At 40.9% G+C, this 21,811-nt stretch overlaps 1 protein-coding gene across 8 annotated transcripts; it reads left to right on the top strand.

The window, feature by feature from the left end:
- The first annotated feature begins 340 nt into the window (after window positions 1–340).
- On the top strand, window positions 341–21,797 carry Dhc64C (dynein heavy chain, cytoplasmic). 8 transcript variants are annotated; one of them, XM_046635587.2, is made up of 23 exons: window positions 341–687; window positions 1,189–1,706; window positions 2,150–3,244; window positions 3,337–3,472; window positions 3,551–3,924; window positions 4,252–4,287; window positions 4,732–4,803; window positions 4,886–8,236; window positions 8,319–8,713; window positions 8,802–9,112; window positions 9,202–9,290; window positions 9,511–9,549; window positions 9,699–10,845; window positions 10,930–11,425; window positions 11,494–12,109; window positions 12,210–13,004; window positions 13,097–13,298; window positions 14,807–15,005; window positions 16,885–17,002; window positions 17,085–17,456; window positions 17,543–20,305; window positions 20,429–20,626; window positions 20,856–21,797. In XM_046635587.2, exons 1-23 carry the CDS (start codon window positions 444–446, stop codon window positions 21,288–21,290), a joined length of 14,001 nt encoding a protein of 4,666 aa, XP_046491543.1. In that variant the 5' UTR covers window positions 341–443; the 3' UTR covers window positions 21,291–21,797. The 8 variants fall into 8 exon arrangements, with proteins under 8 accessions (XP_046491543.1, XP_046491544.1, XP_046491545.1 ...); XM_046635588.2 differs by lacking the exon at window positions 14,807–15,005 and adding an exon at window positions 14,026–14,221; XM_046635589.2 differs by lacking the exon at window positions 4,252–4,287.
- The last annotated feature ends 14 nt before the right edge of the window (window positions 21,798–21,811 follow it).

Genomic DNA, 21,811 nt, shown 5'->3' with positions numbered 1-21,811 from the left:
TTAGAGCATATAGACATGTAGCGAGCCAGTCATATCTTTAAAGAGGCTGATTATAAAAGACTTGATTCTGCCGTCACGATTGTTATCCACTTGGATTATAATTATCGTGCCAAAGTTGGGTCTGTTATAATCAACCCCTTTAAAGTTGAATGTATTTTATTAGGGGCCGTCGACATACTAATGCGTTGATATCTTCAGTCAACACCATAGGCATACATGCGGCAAATCCGTGGGCAACATTATTCGCCTCTCTGAACCGGCTTAGATTGGTTTACGGTCTGCTCGCCAGACGACGTGCGTATAGCTTTTGACACTTGGTCTGATCGGTCGGCCATTGTTCGTCATAACGGCTCGTGGCGTAGTCTGCGACGCTCGAGATGAGCGGTTGCTCCGTGTAAATTCTGAGAAATACGTGTAGTACAGTGAAAGAACCGGTATAAGAAATGGGCGATTCGCTTGACGGATCGGGCGATCCATCGCCGGAATCACAGAACGTCGCAATAGTTTCGTATTCGTCATTTGCAAAGTACTTACGAAGGGTTGTAGCGATCTTGCTGCCCGACGAAGACGATTCCCCGCCCGCTCTAAACTTTGCTTTAGAGGACAAAAATAATCAAGAATGCATAAAGAAATTCCTCAGCGATTCGCAGGTCTGGTCTCTGTACGTACAGAGAAGCTCGGCGAAAGGTAATTCTCGCTGTCATTTTTGACATTTCAATCGATTCTCTAATCCAACCGCCCGCTCTCGCCTCCATTACATATTAACGGTACACCTGACATTATCCGATGTATATGTTACTCCTGGTATACGTCACCTCTAATAAAATCAATATGGGCATTAGTTTCGTTTTGTTTGACTTTTTTTTTTTTTTGTTCAGAGCCTCGCATTTTTAAACCCTGAATTTTCATGTTCTTACGTTCACTACCATTAGTCGTAACCTTTGGATTTAATTAAGTAATTTTCCCTATCTTTCTCAATATTTCTAAATGAGTATTTCTCCATTCTTCGATCCAACTTTATGCGATCCATGCTTGAAACGTGGATTGATTATTGATCTGGCAATGTTATTATTACTTCTGGTATTATGACTCATTCTAGTTACGAGTCACTCAGTCTTGATCCCATGCTGAGTTTATGAATTGCAACAGTAACACAAATTGTTGAATGAATAAATAAAATCATTTCAGAGGAAGATGGCGGGGACGGAGACGAAGAGAAAGAGAATGTGATGTATTACATATCAAATGAGATTTACTTCACAAATCCCAAAATGGCATCGCTCGTTTTTACGAAACGTGGCACAGTCGTTGAGGCTGACAAACCAATTCATCCACAGTTGCGATTGGTCACGCTTTCTGATGGCCCTCCGTATGAAACTTTACATGCTATTAGCAAGACTATGGCTCCATACTTTAAAAGTTACGTACAGGGCACCGGTAGGGCTGATCGAGACGGTGATAAAATGGCACCTTCTGTTGAGAAGAAGATAGCGGAGCTCGAAATGGGGCTGTTGCATTTACAGCAAAATATAGATATACCTGAAATATCTCTCCCCGTTCATCCAACTGTTAGCCTTGTAATAAAGCAGTGTGCGGAGGAAGGCAGGAAACCCAAAGTTGCTGACTTTGGAGAAAAAGCAGAGGATTCTACGTTCTTGAACCAACTTCAAAACGGAGTCAATCGTTGGATTAAAGAAATTCAAAAGGTTTAAGATTTAGAAGCTTATAGTCGTGATAATTTTTCAATATATAAACAACATATAAATTGGGACCACCCTCAGAGGATTATTCATAATATAAATTTTCTATGTGTCTCGAGATTTAAAAGAAATCAAAATTTATTTCTACAAAAACTCTGGTCAGTTGATGGAATATAAATCACTTTGAGAATGACAAATCAAACTTTCAGAATCTGCGAAACCTTCTACTTAAAATTTATTCCTTTACTAATATTGTTTTCTTTGGGAAATATGCTGTCAATAGTCGATACTGGAAATCTTGATAATAGAGAAGATCATTGATAGAAGATTTATTTGAATCAAGCAAACCACAGCGTAACTAATTTCGACTATTCAAAAAACGTGGAAATTAATTTTCAATCATGCATGACTTGCACCCAATTCTGAACTAACATATGACTTGTCCGCAGGTAACAAAATTGAACAGAGACCCTGAGTCAGGTACAGCTTTGCAGGAGATATCGTTTTGGTTGAATTTGGAAAGAGCGTTGCATCGAATTCAGGAAAAGCGGGAAAGCATAGAGATATCGTTGACCCTGGACATTTTGAAATATGGAAAGCGTTTTCATGCAACAGTTAGTTTTGACACTGACACAGGTTTGAAGCAAGCATTAGCAACAGTGAATGACTACAATCCATTGATGAAAGATTTTCCAATAAACGATTTGCTGTCCGCGACTGAACTGGAAAGAATCAAGATAGCTGTTCAGCAGATATTCATGCACTTGAGAAAAATCAGAAGCACCAAATACCCGATACAAAGAGTCTTGAGGCTAGTTGAAGCGATCTCTAGGGACTTGGGACAGCAGCTGTTGAAAGTACTTGGGACTCGAAGACTGATGCATATTCCATTCGACGAGTTTGAGAAGGTGATGGGCCAGTGCTTCGAGGTGTTTAGTACGTGGGACGACGAGTACGACAAGCTGACCGGGCTCCTTCGAGATATAGTGAAGAAAAAACGAGACGAGCACTTCAAAATGGTCTGGCGAGTTTCGCCGGCACACAAGAAGCTACAAACTCGAATGGAACACATGAGGCGTTTCAGGCGTCAACACGAACAACTGAGAACGGTGATAGTTCGTGTACTGAGACCCACTGTTCGACAGAGTAATAATAACGCAAGCATTGAAAGTGCCGATCACGATAATGCCAAAGTAGAATTTGCGCTTGACGCTGCGGATGCTAACGCCATTGGGGAAGTAAATCTTGCTTACGAGAATGTCAAGGAAGTTGATTGCCTCGACATCACTAAAGAAGGTCTCGAGTCTTGGGAGGCAGCTGTTCATAGATATGAAGAACGAATCGAGAGAGTCGAGGCCAGGATCACTGCTCATCTCAGGGATCAATTAGGCACTGCTAAGAACGCCAACGAGATGTTCAGAATTTTCTCCAGGTTCAATGCCTTGTTCGTTAGACCTCATATTCGTGGAGCTATCAGAGAATATCAAACTCAACTGATACAGAGAGTGAAAGACGACATTGAAGCTCTCCATGAGAAGTTTAAGGTGAAATGAATTCTAGTGCCATGTGAAAATTCAATCTTGACTGTCCTTATTTTCCAGCTATGACATTAAATTCTTTTCAAATTCTATTACAGGTCCAATACTCGCAGAGCAAATGTTGTAAAATGAGTATAGTCAGAGATCTTCCACCTGTGGCAGGATCTATTATATGGGTCAAACAAATCGACTATCAATTAACGATGTATTTAAAACGAGTCGAAGATGTGTTGGGTATGTTTGTTTAAGGATTCATGATGTTATTCAATTGACTATGGAAAGAGTAATGTTATTTTCGTTATCATTGACCAGGAAAAGGTTGGGAGAACCACATTGAAGGACAGAAGCTGAAGGCTGATGGAGACAGTTTTCGCATGAAACTATCTACCCAAGATATATTTGATGATTGGGCGCGCAAAGTGCAGCAAAGAAACATCGGTGTTACTGGACGCATCTTCACAATAGATAGCGTCAGGTCTCGTTCTGGACGCGGCAACATACTTAAGCTGAAAGTTAATTTTCTTCCTGAGATTATAACTCTAGCCAAGGAAGTGAGAAACCTTAAGAATCTTGGATTCAGAGTACCGCTGGCGATTGTGAACAAAGCACATCAAGCAAATCAGCTTTATCCGTACGCGATTAGCTTAATCGAGAGCATCAGGACCTATGAAAGAACTCTTGAAAAGGTGAGCGATTCACATTTGTATTGGCGATCATTATTTTTCACTTATTTCATACTTATATTTGGATTTGTAGGCAGTAGATTTGATTTGAATTATATAAGGCGCGTATCTTTTGCCGTTTAAATATGATAGGTGTGCTGTGTTACTCTCAGCCATGCTATTTCATTTTCGTTATTCTCTTAACGAATTAACAGAGCTTAGAAATCGTGAAAAAACAATTGATAATGTTAGAGAAAAATGGGTAAACAAAGTTAGTGCCAGATGAAAAAAAAAAGAGGATTCTTTAGTCGCGCCAAATTGTCTAATCGCTCGGATCTCCGATATTTTTAGCTTACCAATCGGAGTCCGCACTGTCCCACATTGAAGGTAGTTTCTACACGATGCTTGAATAACAACTATGCATCCTGCCTAAATCTGTTATAATTATATTATTATTGTATGCCTGCTTAGCTAATGTAGCATTGATATTGATATTTTAATGGAGATGGAGCAAGGAATATGTTTGTCTAATATACCCTAATACATTCTTCTTGTATTCCCGTAATGATTTATAAATATTAGTATTCTTTATCGAACGTGTTCCATCTTCAGAATCTATGTATGCCCAAGCAGATTTTGTCTTACCATTTTATACCCCAGTAACGCTGAAAGTCAAATAAAGATATTTAATTTTGCATTTTGTTTATTCCCAATTCTTGACTTGATATAGTAAACGTGCGATTTGTGTTGTATCATTGTGACAATGAAAAAAGAAACTGTTCACAATATCACTGGATTCAATAAATTTCAATTTTCTTTGTCTGATTTTAGATCGAGGATAAGGCTAGTATCATACCACTGGTTGCTGGCATGCGAAAGGACGTTTTGTCCCTGATTTCAGAGGTAAGGATTCACACTTGAAAAATACCCAACATTTGACTAACTTCGAAATTGTATTTACTTTGGATTTCTTTTTCTCACTCAGGGTATCGCTTTGGTCTGGGAGAGCTACAAGTTGGATCCATACATCCAGCGTCTTTCCGAGGTTGTAGTGTCATTCCAAGAAAAAGTAGAGGATCTCTTGGTTGTCGAGGAACAGCTGGATGTTGATGTACGGTCGATAGAAACGTGTCCGTATTCGGCAAACACATTTGCAGATATCTTATCAAAAATTCAAAAATCGGTCGATGAATTGTCGTTGAAAAATTACTCCAACTTGCACATTTGGGTAGCCAGACTCGATGAGGAGGTTGAAAAGAATTTAGCCAGCAGATTGGAGGCTGGGATCAACGCCTGGACTGATACGCTAATGGGACAAAAGAAAGAAGTCGACTTGAGCATGGATACGGACGCGCCTGTACAACCAACACATAAACCAGGTGGCGATCCTAAGATACAAAACCAAATACACGAAGTTCGAATTACAAATCAAACTATGTATCTATATCCGAGTATCGAAGATGCTCGTTTCCAAATAATGCAGCAGCTTTTTGCTTGGCAAGCTATCGTTACATCACAAATAAGACTTCAAAGCTCTAGGTATCAAGTCGGTCTCGACAAACCTGAGTCTGGGACTTATAGAAATTTGCTGACTAAATTGCCAGGAGGTAAAGTTCCACTGGAAGCAGCTTACGAGGCTGTTGAAGTAAAGATGAAAGATATAGTCAACTACGTTGACCAGTGGCTTAGATATCAGTCGTTGTGGGACTTGCAGCCTGACAATTTGTATGGAAAACTTGGAGATGATATTAATTTGTGGATGAAATGTTTGAACGACATCAAGAAGACTAGAACAACTTTCGATACTTCAGATACAAGGAGAGAATTTGGTCCTGTTATAATTGACTTTGCTAAAGTGCAGAGCAAGGTTTCACTCAAGTATGATTCATGGCACAAAGAGACCTTGGGTAAATTCGGATCCCTACTCGGTAATGAAATGTCGAGCTTTCACGCTCAGGTGTCGAAGTCGAGGGGTGATTTAGAGCAGCAATCCATCGAAGCGGCAAGCACTTCGGACGCTGTTGGATTCATAACTTATGTCCAATCTCTCAAGCGAAATATGAAGGTTTGGGAGAAGCAGGTCGACGTCTACAGGGAAGGTCAGAGAATACTGGAACGGCAAAGATTCCAATTTCCAAGCACATGGCTGCACGTGGATAACATAGAAGGAGAATGGGGGGCGTTCAACGAGATTATCAAGCGCAAGGACAACAGCATCCAGACGCAAGTCGCGTCTCTGCAGATGAAGATTGTTGCCGAAGACAAAGCAGTCGAAACTAGGACAACAGATTACCTGGGAGATTGGGAGAGAGGAAAGCCAGTCGAAGGACATTTGCGTCCAGACGAAGCATTGCAACATCTTCAATTGTTTGAAAGTAAATTCACCAGGCTCAAAGAGGAACGGGACAACGTTGCAAAGGCCAAAGAAGCTCTGGAGCTTCAAGAACCTGGCGGCGTTTCGACCAGCGAAGATAGGATGCAAGTTGTGTTTGAAGAATTGCAAGATTTGAAGGGAGTCTGGTCGGAATTGTCACGCATCTGGTCACAGATTGACGAAACTCGTGAAAAACCATGGCTGTCCGTGCAGCCGAGAAAACTACGTCAACAACTTGACACAATGATTGCTCAGTTGAAAGAGTTACCTGCTCGTCTCAGACAGTATTCTTCCTACGAATACGTTAAGAAAATGTTGCAAAGTTACACTAAGGTGAACATGTTGATAGTTGAACTGAAGTCTGATGCACTGAAGGAGAGGCATTGGAAACAACTGACCAGACAACTCAGGGTCAACTGGGTTTTGAGCGATCTTACTCTAGGCCAAGTGTGGGATGTCAATCTGCAAAAGAACGAAAGCATTGTTAAAGACGTGATACTTGTTGCTCAGGGAGAAATGGCTCTGGAAGAATTTTTGAAACAGGTACGCGAGTCTTGGCAATCCTACGAACTGGACCTCATCAATTACCAGAACAAGTGTAGATTGATTCGTGGATGGGATGATCTTTTCAACAAAATCAAGGAGCACATCAATTCTGTCGCCGCTATGAAGCTGTCGCCGTATTACAAGGTATTTGAAGAAGAAGCTCTGACTTGGGAGGAAAAATTGAATAGAATAAACGCTTTATTCGATGTTTGGATCGACGTGCAACGGCGCTGGGTTTATTTGGAAGGTATATTTTCGTGCAGCGCTGATATTAAGACATTGCTACCTGTTGAAACATCACGTTTCCAAAGTATCAGCTCCGAGTTCCTTGGATTGATGAAAAAAGTGTCCAAATCTCCAATGGTTATGGATGTTTTAAATATACCCGGGGTCCAGAGAGCTTTGGAACGTCTGGCTGACCTTTTGGGGAAAATTCAAAAAGCTCTTGGAGAGTATCTCGAAAGAGAAAGGACCTCGTTCCCTCGATTTTATTTCGTGGGAGATGAAGATTTGCTTGAAATCATCGGTAATAGCAAGAACGTTGCCAGACTGCAAAAGCACTTCAAGAAAATGTTTGCTGGCGTAGCAGCGATTCTGTTGAACGAAGACAACACCGTTATAACTGGTATCGCGTCGCGGGAAGGTGAAGAAGTGATGTTTAATGATCCAGTGTCAACAACGGATCATCCAAAAATAAACGAGTGGCTATCGATGGTTGAAAAAGAAATGAGAGTTACTTTAGCTTCTAGTCTCACAAAGGCTGTGCAGGATATAAAACAGTTTAAAGATGGTAACATCAATCCAGAAGCCTTTATGACTTGGTGCGACAAGTACCAAGCTCAGATCATCGTTCTTGCGGCTCAAATCCTGTGGTCAGAAGATGTCGAAGCAGCATTGCATGAAGCTCAATCTAACCCAAATAAAAATCCACTCGAGAGAGTTCTAACGCAAGTTGAAGGCACTCTAAACGTGCTTGCCGATTCCGTACTACAAGAACAGCCTGCTCTCAGAAGAAAAAAACTCGAGCATTTGATCAATGAATTTGTACACAAAAGAACGGTGACCAGAAGGCTATTGGCCAACAAAGTTTCGAACCCTAAAGCTTTCGAATGGCTTTGTGAAATGAGGTTCTATTTTGATCCTAGACAAACCGAGGTTCTTCAACAGCTCACCATTCACATGGCAAATGCCAAATTCTTTTATGGCTTTGAATATCTTGGTGTACAAGACAGGCTTGTCCAAACACCGTTAACAGACAGATGTTATCTTACAATGACCCAAGCATTGGAAGCTAGACTTGGAGGATCACCATTTGGTCCTGCTGGTACTGGAAAAACAGAGTCTGTAAAGGCATTAGGCCACCAGCTCGGAAGATTCGTATTGGTGTTTAATTGTGATGAGACCTTTGACTTCCAGGTAAGAATTATGCCAAACGTAAAATATATATAATTCCCTATATCATGTGAAATCATTAATATACCAACAATTCTTTCTACAGGCAATGGGTCGTATTTTCGTTGGGCTTTGTCAAGTCGGAGCCTGGGGTTGCTTTGACGAATTTAACCGTCTGGAAGAACGCATGTTGTCCGCGGTGTCACAGCAAGTACAGACAATCCAAGAAGCGCTCAAGAGTCAAATGGAGGGACAAAAGGGAGGAACTCTTTGCGTCGAACTTGTTGGCAAGCAGGTCAGAGTCTCTACAGATATGGCTATCTTCATCACTATGAATCCTGGATATGCTGGTCGTTCCAATTTGCCTGACAACTTGAAGAAATTGTTCAGATCATTGGCTATGACTACACCAGACAGACAGTTGATCGCTGAAGTAATGTTGTTCAGCCAAGGTTTCAGATCTGCTGAGAAACTGGCCTGCAAAATTGTTCCATTCTTCAAGTAAGCTTTGGTCACTCTGGAAAACTTATGTCAAAAACGTTTTATCCACACATCTTTTATCTATCATCATTGAGTATTTCACTTCCAGACTTTGCGATGAACAGCTTTCCAATCAATCGCATTACGACTTTGGGCTCAGAGCTCTTAAATCTGTGCTGATATCGGCTGGAAACGTGAAACGTGACAGGATCCAAAGAATCAAGGAGAATATGCAGAATCGCGGAGATTCGGACATCGACGAGGCTTCCATTGCCGAGAATCTACCGGAGCAAGAAATCCTCATACAATCTGTCTGCGAAACAATGGTACCAAAACTTGTCGCTGAAGATATACCGCTGTTATTCAGTCTTCTGAACGATGTATTCCCCAATGTGAATTATACCCGCGCCGAAATGAAGGGTAGGTTTTTGTTAAATACGAAATTTAGACCGTTGATTTTGAAACATGTTTAATTGCAGCATCATCACTAATGTTTTAATTGGTTACAGGATTGAAGGACGAAATTCGAAAAGTCTGCGCTGAGGAATATCTCGTTTGTGGCGAAGGCGACGAGCAAGGCGGAGCATGGCAAGAAAAGGTAAATTTGTTTATTTCAAGTTAACATACTGTTTTTAATTGGTAGGTAGCGTGTATTGTCACACCTTCATTTCATCAATTCACAACCACATACACAAAAACACTTTTCCAAGTAAAGAAAAAACAACAATACCGGGCATAGAAATGACATAAACTTTATTGCAACACGAATAACGGAACGAACTAGTTGTGCTAATTGAAATTGATATTTTATCTCAAAGCATGCTCAGGGGATGGTCGGTGAGACCTGGGTCGCTAAGGTGAGACAGAACAAGAGTATTGTTGTTGTAAATTGTTGTTGTAATCGAAACATGCAATCAGTCTTTGCTTAACCAGAGCCAACGCATGATTGTCACTTTCCAGGGATATCGAACTAGTCCAGTGTTCCAAAACCGTTCCTTTTTCACAGGTACTACAACTCTATCAAATCTGCAACCTTAATCATGGTTTGATGATGGTGGGTCCCAGCGGTTCTGGAAAAACAATGGCCTGGAAAGTTCTGCTGAAGGCGTTGGAGCGATTCGAGGGTGTTGAAGGTGTCGCCCATGTTATAGATCCAAAAGCCATCAGCAAAGAAACACTTTACGGTGTTTTGGATCCAAATACTCGGGAATGGACTGACGGTCTTTTCACACACATTCTAAGGAAGATAATAGACAACGTCAGAGGAGAGATTAACAAGCGACAATGGATCATCTTCGACGGTGATGTCGATCCTGAGTGGGTTGAAAACTTGAACTCTGTTCTGGACGACAACAAGCTTTTAACACTCCCCAATGGTGAACGTTTGAGTCTGCCACCAAACGTGCGCGTTATGTTTGAAGTTCAAGATCTAAAATACGCTACCCTGGCCACGGTATCTCGTTGCGGTATGGTCTGGTTCTCCGAGGACGTATTATCGACAGAAATGATATTCGAAAACTACATGCTTCGGCTACGTAACATTCCGCTTGAGGATGGCGAAGAAGACAATATGGGTAAAAAGTCGACAGATAAGGAAGATACCGTTTCTCCTGCACTTACGGTTCAACGTGAAGTTGCCAGCATTTTACAAAGCTACTTTGCTCCGGACGGTTTAGTTGTCAGATGCCTGGAGTACGCGATGAAGCAAGAACACATCATGGACTTCACTAGATTACGCGCCCTTAGCTCTCTTTTCTCCATGCTCAATCAGGCTGTGCGAAACGTTCTGCAGTACAATCATACGCACATAGATTTTCCCCTGCCAAGCGAACAACTCGAACGTTATATGCCAAAGTGTTTGGTATACGCACTTTTGTGGAGCTTTGCCGGTGACGCTAAACTCAAAGTCAGATCCGACCTTGGTGATTTCATAAGATCCGTAACCACTGTACCTCTGCCAGCTCAGTCCAACACACCGATTATTGACTTCGAAGTCAATATTACCGGAGAATGGCTACCATGGAGTAACAAAGTACCTCAAATCGAAGTAGAGACTCACAAAGTGGCTAGTCCTGACATTGTTGTTCCCACACTGGATACGGTCAGACATGAGAGCTTGCTCTATACCTGGCTAGCCGAGCACAAACCGCTTGGTAAGTGATCGAAATTTATGGTTCAGCATGAAAATTAGTTAATTGATATTGTACATTTTCTTAATTATCAAATCTCTTTTACAGTGCTTTGTGGTCCGCCTGGATCTGGTAAGACTATGACTCTCTTTTCCGCGTTACGAGCTTTGCCAGACATGGAAGTAGTGGGGCTTAATTTCTCATCTGCAACGACGCCAGAATTGTTGCTAAAGACCTTTGACCACTACTGCGAGTACCGAAAAACGCCAAATGGAGTAATACTCTCTCCAGTCCAACTTGGAAAGTGGCTTGTACTATTCTGCGATGAGATAAATTTACCAGACATGGACAATTACGGGACTCAGCGAGTTATATCGTTCCTACGACAATTGGTGGAGCACCGAGGATTCTACAGAACTAGTGATCAAGCTTGGGTTGCTTTGGAACGGATCCAATTTGTCGGTGCCTGCAATCCTCCCACAGATCCTGGCAGAAAACCTCTTAGTCATAGATTCCTCAGACACGTACCAGTCATATATGTTGATTACCCCGGAGAAACATCTCTGAAACAAATTTACGGAACATTTACGCGTGCTATGTTGAGGTAAGATGTTCTAAACACCAGACTAAGTTTAAATTTCTGCCTCCATTTACAACAAAATGAACTTTCAGGCTGACTCCGTCACTTCGGGGATACGCCGAGCCATTGACCAACGCAATGGTTGAATTCTATCTCGTGTCGCAAGAGAAGTTTACTCAAGATATGCAGCCTCACTACGTTTATTCACCGCGTGAAATGACTCGCTGGGTGCGCGGTATATGCGAGGCAATAAGACCACTGGACAGCCTTTCAGTCGAGGGTCTTGTGCGCCTCTGGGCTCACGAAGCACTGCGCTTATTCCAAGACAGATTGGTTGAAGACCCCGAACGTGCCTGGACAAATAAAAACATCGACATTGTCGGTCTGAAACACTTCCCTGCAATTGATAGAGAGAAAGCTCTGGAAAGACCTATTCTTTACAGCAATTGGCTGTCCAAAGATTACATACCTGTCAATCGGCAGGAATTGAGGGATTACGTAAGAGCAAGATTGAAGGTGTTCTACGAAGAAGAGTTAGACGTACCGCTCGTTCTCTTTGACGAGGTATTGGATCATGTCCTGAGGATTGACAGAATATTCAGGCAGCCTCAAGGTCATCTTCTGTTGATCGGAGTTTCTGGCGCTGGTAAAACTACTCTATCTCGTTTCGTCGCCTGGATGAACGGTCTTTCCATTTTCCAAATCAAGGTTCGCAATTTTCTAATACAAATTAAAAAAATACATAGATTGATGTTTGAAAATTGAAAGTTGTTATTTTATGATGCATGCATACCTAACTCTTCGACAGGTGCACAACAAATACACAGGCGAGGACTTTGACGAAGACTTACGTCAAGTGCTGAGACGTTCCGGATGCAAAGATGAAAAAATTGCCTTTATTCTGGACGAATCTAACGTTCTTGATTCTGGTTTCTTGGAGCGTATGAATACCTTGCTTGCCAACGGCGAGGTGCCTGGGTTGTTCGAAGGTGACGAATACACAACGTTGATGACACAGTGCAAAGAAGGCGCTCAACGTGAGGGATTGATGCTGGATTCTAACGAAGAATTGTACAAATGGTTCACCGGACAAGTAATGAGAAATCTGCACGTCGTATTCACAATGAATCCCAGCACCGACGGTCTCAAAGACCGGGCAGCGACTTCGCCTGCCCTGTTCAACAGATGTGTACTGAACTGGTTCGGCGACTGGTCGGACAATGCACTCTTCCAAGTTGGTAAAGAGTTTACAAATCGCGTCGATCTGGAGAAACCGACGTGGAGATCTCCCGATTTCTTCCCTTCGTCTTGTCTGCTTATTCCGACCCAACCAAGTCATCGTGACGCTGTTATCAACGCTTGTGTCTACGTTCATCAAACTTTGCACAAGGCTAACACCAGACTGGCCAAGCGCGGAGGAAGGACAATGGCAATTACTCCTAGGCACTATTTAGACTTTATACATCACTTCGTCAAATTGTATCAAGAAAAACGTAGCGATTTGGAGGAACAACAATTGCACTTGAACGTTGGTTTGGGTAAAATTGCTGAGACGGTTGAACAGGTCGAAGAGATGCAGAAAAGTTTGGCTGTCAAATCTCAGGTGAGAAGATTTTACTATATTGTGGAGGAATTTTCATTAGCACGCTTTATTGTTTATGATCCCACGTATATTTCGGAATTTTCGGTTAATAGGAACTTCAAGCTAAAAACGAAGCTGCGAATGCCAAGCTAAAACAGATGGTGAAGGATCAACAGGAAGCTGAAAAGAAAAAAGTTCAAAGTCAGGAAATCCAGCAACAACTTGCCATCCAGACTGTTGCCATTAATCAAAAGAGGGATGACGTCATGGCCGACCTTGCGCAAGTCGAACCCGCCGTTATTGATGCTCAGAACGGTAAGTTTATTCGGAAAACATCAGAAATTCTACTCCTTTTTTTTTCAACTATTGATTTTACTTCAAGCGCAAAGTTCGTATTCACATTTGACAAAAGTAGAATATTTCAATTGTCTTTCGGGCAGAGAATTATACATTGCCAAAAGTTGCCCAGTAACGCATGATGACCAGAAGCGAGACTCTATGTTGTATCATTCCATATATTTTACCTTTTTTGTCGAAATGTACGGATCTATGGCGGATGTGAAATCAAAATACTTTTGCAAATTACACAAACGGAGAAGCTTATAATATCGTTGCACTTTTTCGGCTCTTTTTTTTTTACATCTAGATTACACCAATAATGTGCTGATATCTTTCCATCTGAGTAAGACACCAAAATTTATATCTTCTAATGCAATTAAGTACCTCTAATCACATTCACAACATCATTCGAAAGAACTTCCCAAAAACTTGGGAATTTAATAATTGCTAAGCGCAAATTTGCCGTCATGCGGTGTTACATTTCTAGCTTTCCGGTTCTGTAATTATTTTTTCTATTCGCATACAAACTAATTTCTTTATACGCATACACACACACATATATATATATATGTAATATACATGCGTATTTTGAAAAGTTTGTTTTTTTGCGTATACCTACCCAAATTTATACTATTTTTAACGGTATAAAATTGCATGCTCGTGTATTGTGTGACGTGTTTACGCAAATTTCGAACGAGTATAGCTGTAAAGGGGATAAAACGTCAGCATCTCGTTGAAATACGATCAATGGCGAATCCGCCGGCGATCGTAAAGCTTGCTCTCGAATCGATATGCCTGCTGCTGGAAGAAAATGCCAGTGACTGGAAACAGATTCGAGCAGTTATTATGAAGGACAGCTTTATACCAACAATAGTCAACTTCAACACCGAGGACATCACGTAAGACTGCTCTAGGCTCAACGTTGAATGTCCCCCATGCTCGCTGGTCTAATAACGAGTCTAATGTCTGCTTGATATATGTTGATATTTCTGTTGTGTTTGTTGGTTGTTCTCATATAATCCTCACCGATGCGGCGTTGAAACAGATAGGAAAAAATAACTTGTTCATAAATTCATCGATCGTGAAATTATTGCAAAGAGCATTTTGATATAGCATATTCCGCAAAATTAGGAATAATTATTGAAGTTCAATAGCCTCAAATGTCAAACACGTTTGAATTAAACGTCCAATTTTATTTGTGTCAACGCCAATTTTACTCGTGTATATACGCATTATATCTTTTTGTTGTGTTTTACATCTTGCCTTAATTTCTAACTTTTATAGGTCCGCCGAATCACACACTTTGCAGCCTATACTTGAAAATGCTTTGTTTTTTCTTCTCTCTTAATTCTCTCTTACAAAGAAAAAATGATGAAAAAATCAAAAAAAAAAAACAACAAATCTCACCCATAACTCTGCCAATTCTAATTGCCTGCCTATTTTCTTCTTTGTACTATATGAGATCGTTTAATTTTTCCGTATAGCGGTGAAATCGATAAAGAAACAGCACTTGGTCGAGGTTCGCTCAATGGCGAACCCACCAGCGATCGTCAAGGTTGCGCTGGAGTCTATCTGCCTCTTGCTAGGCGAAAATGCCAGCGACTGGAAATCTATCCGCGCTGTCATCATGAGAGACAATTTTATCAATACCATTGTCTCTAGTTTCAGTACTGAGGACATTACGTAAGCATGCTTTCATTGTTTGTTTTTTCCCCCCAGAAAGAACATTGATAAAATGAATTAATTTCACCAAGCTACCTATACCGAGGGGCCAGCTAATTTTTTTTTTTTTTTACTTCGTTTTAGTTATCCAAAAGCATATATAGTCTATGCTACTACCCAGTCAATTCCAAAAACGTCTGGATGATTCTATTTTTTTTCCTATCTCCTTAAATAAATTTTCATAACAAAGTTTCTAAATCTTTTTCAATCGCACAATGACGAATCGCTGGTTTGATAACATTTAATACACCTGTAAAAAAGAAAAAGAAAAATAATAGCAGTAATACTTTATTATTAACAGCTTATCATTATCACCATAGTACAAACGCTGTTGTAAAGTAAATTTCGTCGAAAATATAAATCATTCATGTATCGATACTGCGGTAGTGCCAATCATCACGATAGCTTAGAATTTTGTTATGCAACAGAGTTATCACATACTTATTCATATTACGTTGTTAGGACAAAACTTGAGGGGTGGTAAATGCAATTTTTTTTTTTGCAAGCTTTATCGACTAGAATGCATACAACGATTTCTGGTATAAAAACAGAATTGAATCATATTCCATTGATGTAGAGCTTTTTTGTTTCTTTAATTATTCATATCGTATCATTTCATTTTCCCTTGCCTGATACTTCAGCTTCGCCCACTGAGTACAATTTTTGTAAAGATGACTTAGCAATCGCTTGATATAATGTTGGCTGGTCCCCTAACACATATTAATGCATATTTATCTATTTAATCTTGTATCATTTCAAGTCTCTGCGACGACAGCTTGTTAGGGTAATGCTATATATTATAATGCTTCCACTATTTATTGCGATCAGACGAAATTGTGTAGTGATTTGCAGCAAGGACTTTGATTAAAAAATTATTTAGTTTATTGAAATTCTAAACGTGATAATACGCAGTATTTCATCTCGTCGCAATTCAGTGGAAGTCCATTAATATTTTATACAACTTGTCTCAAACACGTCATCCTTAGCCAATCAGCGGCTTGCGTGCATATTTTATTTGACAAGTTGCATATAATTGACTTCAGCTTTGGAACGAGGCGACATAATAATAACTCATTGAGAAAAACGTTTATCGGTTCACCCCCCCCCCCCCCCCCCCCCATATATTATTATTATTATGATTATCATTATTATTTTTATTTCTTCTATTTACTCTTTGCTATACTGCATGCTAACACAATGATTGATAAAGTTGTCACTAATTACTGAAAACATGAGACGTGCAATGAAAATTTTACTGATTGGCTAACAATGATTTACCCCGTGATTGTTGTTAATCAAATTTTGTTTCTCTAAGCAATTCTAATCATTTGGCTAATCATCTTTGTCGCATAATAAATAATGAAATATTTGCACATATATATATATACATATATATAAATATTTTTTGTTGCAATTGTTAATATAGAGAATATATACAGTTTTTTTTCTAGATTATTTTACATCACCATGGGCTTTTCGATATTGTTTGGATTTTCATTGTTTGTTGTTTTCAACGTTTGGTTTTTTTTTTTCCCTCAAGTACGCTTATTCACGTTCAAGTCCTACACGCATTCTGAATACTTAGAAATTCACCAAAGATCAAATTAGCTGATGCTTCTATATTTATATTAATGCATTAAAATTCGAAAAAAGAAATGAAAAATTGAGTAAATTCATTGGGTCGCCTTTTGTACATTTTCAAATTCATTCATAACATTTAGCTGAAGTTGATATTTTGAGAAATTTAAATTTGAAATTTGACCACTTGAAGGTCATGTAGAATCTTGAAACCAAGTTATTGTCAAACAAAATCCAATTCTAATTTCACTATGTTCTACAGTGATGATGTACGTGAAAAAATGAAGAGTCGATACCTCAGTAATCCTGATTACAACTTTGAAAAGGTGAATCGTGCCAGTATGGCTTGTGGTCCCATGGTGAAATGGGCCATAGCTCAGGTAACTAGACTAACACTGTATAAAACTTATGAATGAAGTTTATCTCAATTCGAGTTATTCGAAATTGTTTTTAATCACTTAGATCGAATATGCGGACATGTTGAAACGCGTTGAACCACTCAGGGATGAACTTCACTCTTTGGAACGTCAAGCGGATACGAATAAATCCAAGGGTGAAGAGGTGAAGGATCTAATAGCTCAGCTGGAGCAAAGCATCGCGTCTTACAAGGAGGAGTATGCTCAGCTCATATCGCAAGCTCAAGCCATCAAAACGGACCTCGAAAATGTGCAGAGTAAGGTAGATCGATCCATTGCGCTGCTTAAGTCCCTTGTTATCGAACGAGAAAGGTGGGAAGCGACCAGCGAAACTTTCAGAAGTCAAATGTCGACTATTATCGGAGACGTACTTCTGTCCTCAGCGTTTCTGGCTTATGCAGGATATTTCGATCAACATGTAAGTTGCTTACTTGTTATAATTAACACATCGACGAGGGTATTCAGTGGTAATTATAGCGTGACATTTTCTTTTTCAATTTCTAGTATCGTCAGAACTTGTTCGCCACTTGGTGCCAGCATTTGCAACAAGCGAATTTGCAGTTCCGTGCCGACATAGCTCGCACGGAGTATCTGTCTAATCCAGACGAACGATTGAGATGGCAGGCAAATGCTTTACCGACAGACGATTTGTGCACTGAGAATGCGATAATGCTGAAACGCTTCAACAGATATCCATTGATTATAGATCCTTCTGGTCAAGCGACAGAGTTCATAATGAATGAATTCAAGGATAAGAAGATAACGAAGACCAGTTTCCTTGACGATTCGTTCAGGAAAAATCTTGAGAGCGCTTTGCGATTTGGTAATCCGTTACTGGTTCAGGACGTTGAAAATTACGATCCAATACTCAACCCTGTATTGAACAGAGAATTGCGTAGAACCGGTGGTAGAGTTTTGATCACTCTTGGAGATCAGGATATCGATCTTTCGCCATCGTTTGTTATATTTTTGTCAACTAGAGATCCAACAGTTGAATTCCCGCCTGACATATGTTCGCGAGTTACCTTTGTCAACTTCACCGTCACCAGGAGTTCACTCCAGAGTCAGTGTCTCAATCAAGTTCTGAAAGCCGAGCGCCCGGATATCGATGAAAAGAGGTCAGACCTGCTTAAACTTCAAGGAGAATTCCACCTCAGATTGCGGCAGCTTGAAAAGTCGCTGCTTCAAGCTCTCAACGATGCCAAAGGAAAGATTCTGGATGACGATTCTGTTATAACAACTTTAGAAACTCTGAAACAAGAAGCTGCAGACATCAGTAAGAAAGTTGAAGAAACCGACAAAGTTATCGGCGAAATTGAGACTGTATCCCAACAGTACTTGCCGCTCTCTCAGGCTTGTTCGAACATGTACTTTACCATGGATAGTCTGAATCAAGTACACTTTTTGTATCAGTATTCGTTACAGATGTTTTTGGACATATTCACATCTGTATTGTGCCAAAATACAAAACTATCTGGTATTTCTGACCATACTCAAAGGCTGTCGCTCATCACCAGCGACTTGTTCTCTGTATGTTACGAACGCGTCGCTAGAGGTATGCTTCACACTGACAGACTCACTTTCGCGTTACTTCTTTGCCGCATCCACCTGAAGGGTATCATCACCGAGTCAACGTACGACAACGAATTCACGTTCTTCTTACGCGGCAAGGAAGGCGTCCTCAACATCCGTGGAGCACCAGTCAACGGACTGAGCTCCGAGCAGCAAGAGGCGATGATGCGTCTAACAATAAGACTTCCAGCGTTCAAGAAACTCGCTGACAAAATACAAAACAATCCCGATTTCGGCACATGGCTCCAATCACCCACACCTGAAACTTGCGTCCCTAAACTATGGGAAGAAGAAAAACCGCTATCTCCTATTGGAATTACTATGCACCAGCTACTGGTCATACAAGCGTTCAGACCAGACCGTGTAATCGCAGCTGCGTCTTTGGTAGTCACATCGGCACTTGGCGAAAGCTTTATGGCAGCAGCTGAGGCGGAGCTAGATTTTGGATCTGTTGTAGAAAATCAGCTCAAGTCCAATGTACCGGCACTGCTTTGTTCCGTTCCAGGATTCGACGCGTCAAGTCGAGTCGATGACCTTGCAGCCGAGCAATCTAAACAAATTGCCAGCATCGCTATTGGTTCCGCCGAGGGATTCAACCAGGCGGAAAGAGCCATAAATATGGCCGTCAAGGCGGGTCGTTGGGTCATGCTCAAAAATGTGCATCTCGCACCTCAGTGGCTGGTTCAGCTTGAGAAGAAGCTGCATAGTTTGCAGCCACACGCTAGCTTCAGGCTGTTCCTGACTATGGAAATCAATCCTAAAGTACCCGTCAATCTGCTCAGAGCTGGTAGAATATTCGTGTTCGAACCACCTCCTGGTATCAGGGCTAATTTATTGCGAACGTTCAGCACTGTGCCGGCATCTCGCATGATGAAAGCGCCGAATGAAAGAGCCAGACTGTATTTCCTTCTCGCTTGGTTCCACGCTATAGTTCAAGAGCGTTTGAGGTATTGTCCGCTGGGATGGGCAAAGTACTATGAATTCAACGAGAGTGACCTGAGGGTGGCTTGCGACACTTTGGACACGTGGATCGAGGCTACTGCAATGGGTAGAACGAATTTGCCCCCTGAAAAAGTTCCATGGGATGCTCTGGTCACGCTATTGTCACAGTGCATATACGGCGGTAAAATCGACAACGACTTTGATCAAAGACTGCTCGCCTCCTTCCTCGGAAAACTTTTCACACCAAGATCATTCGAGGGTGATTTTGCCCTGGTGGCAAATGTTGACGGGGCGCAAGGAAATCAGAGGCATATCACTATGCCCGATGGGACAAGGCGTGATCATTTCTTGAAGTGGATCGAATCCCTTGCAGACAGACAGACTCCGTCTTGGCTTGGACTACCTAACAATGCTGAGAAAGTACTTCTAACGACACGGGGAACGGATCTGGTGTCGAAACTTCTCAAGATGCAACAGCTCGAGGATGAAGACGAGCTCGCTTATTCAAATGAAGAGTCACTCGACGCTCCAAGAGAGGCTGTGGGCGATGGTAGGCCCGCCTGGATGCGGACTTTGCACAACTCTGCTTCTACGTGGCTACAATTACTGCCCAAAAATCTACCAACGCTTAAACGTACCGTCGAAAATATCAAGGATCCATTGTACAGATACTTTGAGAGGGAAGTTAATAGCGGAGCTAAATTACTGCAAGATGTCATTCACGATCTTGAGGACGTTGTACTGATTTGCCAGGTACGCGGGGTAACATTGAATAATATAGATATTTACGCAATACACTATTGCGAATAATTTTCGTATTTCAGCAATGGATAATACAGAGTGAAAGAAATTTTACTAGCGAATGAAATGTTACAGGGTGAAAAGAAGCAGACAAATTATCACCGAACAATGCTATCCGAGTTAGTAAAAGGAATTTTACCGGGTGGATGGAGACGCTACACCGTTCCTAGAGGCTGCACAGTCATTCAATGGATTACAGATTTTAGTCACAGAGTCAGCCAGCTGCAAGAAGTATCCAGATTAGTATCCCAAGGGGGCGCTAAGGAGATAAAGGTATGAAAAGTAAAATGATAAAATAGGAAAGGATTTTTTTACAGCTCGCAACTATTCTGATAAAGATTACTTAAGTGGACTGAAACTAATCATAATCCGAGAAATTTGTAACATCTGTCAATTTCTCTTCCAACAATTCCTGAATTGTACGAGAAATTTCGTAAAGAGAACGGCACGAGAACTTTTCACCGAAAAATGTTATTGTCATTTTGGGTAATTATTTTTGCAGACCTTCCCAGTCTGGCTCGGTGGTCTACTAAACCCAGAAGCGTACATCACTGCGACACGCCAGTGCATCGCACAGGCAAACAGTTGGTCGCTGGAAGAGCTTCAGCTCGATGTGACAATCGGGGATGGAGACAACATAGCAACTGACGATTGCTCGTTCGCTGTGACCGGTCTGAAACTCCAAGGAGCGCATTGCAAGGCTAATCAATTAGTTCTCACTTCGACTATAATGACAGATTTACCTGTGACTATGCTGAGGTGGTTCAGGTCGTCGGCAGAGGAACCGGTGAAGGGCAAACTCTCTTTGCCGGTGTATCTGAATAGCACCAGAACGGAATTACTCTTTACCATTGACTTGAATATTATGAATGGGCAAGAGCAGCACAGTTTCTATGAAAGAGGCGTCGCTGTACTCACGTCCACTGCTTTGAACTAATTATAATCCGTGATCTTGAACGGTTAATTACGTGTGCAACTTTTTCGAACCTTGCTTCACATGTATGTCTAATATCAGAATAATCAAACTCCGTATGTCAATGTTGAGATAATTATGTAGCTATAATTTATTTTCATTTTAATACAACTTTAAACTTGAAGATTAATGTAAGTAGCTGCCACGTGCGGATCGGAGGCATTGGGCTAATGTTAATACTTTAACTTGTGAAAATCAGAGGAGAGCAAGGGACGTTACTCGCTCATAGATGCTATAAATTGCAACGAAAGCACGTACCTCGAAATTCGATTTTTATTTATTTATATGCTTGTATTCGTTTCCAGCTTACTCCAGGCTTAACGCTTTTAGTTTTATGTACTAATTGTTATCCGACCGCACGTGAATATATATAATTATGAAGAGGCATTGTATTGATATTGTAGAAGAAAGTTTTTCTACGTATCGCTGATTGTAACTAATGTGATAAATAAACTCTTCATCTTTTCGTTAGCTCTTGTGAATTT

Source organism: Neodiprion pinetum, chromosome 7 (assembly GCF_021155775.2).
Source record: "Neodiprion pinetum isolate iyNeoPine1 chromosome 7, iyNeoPine1.2, whole genome shotgun sequence".
Classification (NCBI taxonomy): Eukaryota; Metazoa; Arthropoda; class Insecta; order Hymenoptera; family Diprionidae; genus Neodiprion; species Neodiprion pinetum.
The sequence above is the reverse complement of the archived record's forward strand: the minus strand, read 5'-3'. Positions and strand labels throughout refer to the sequence as shown.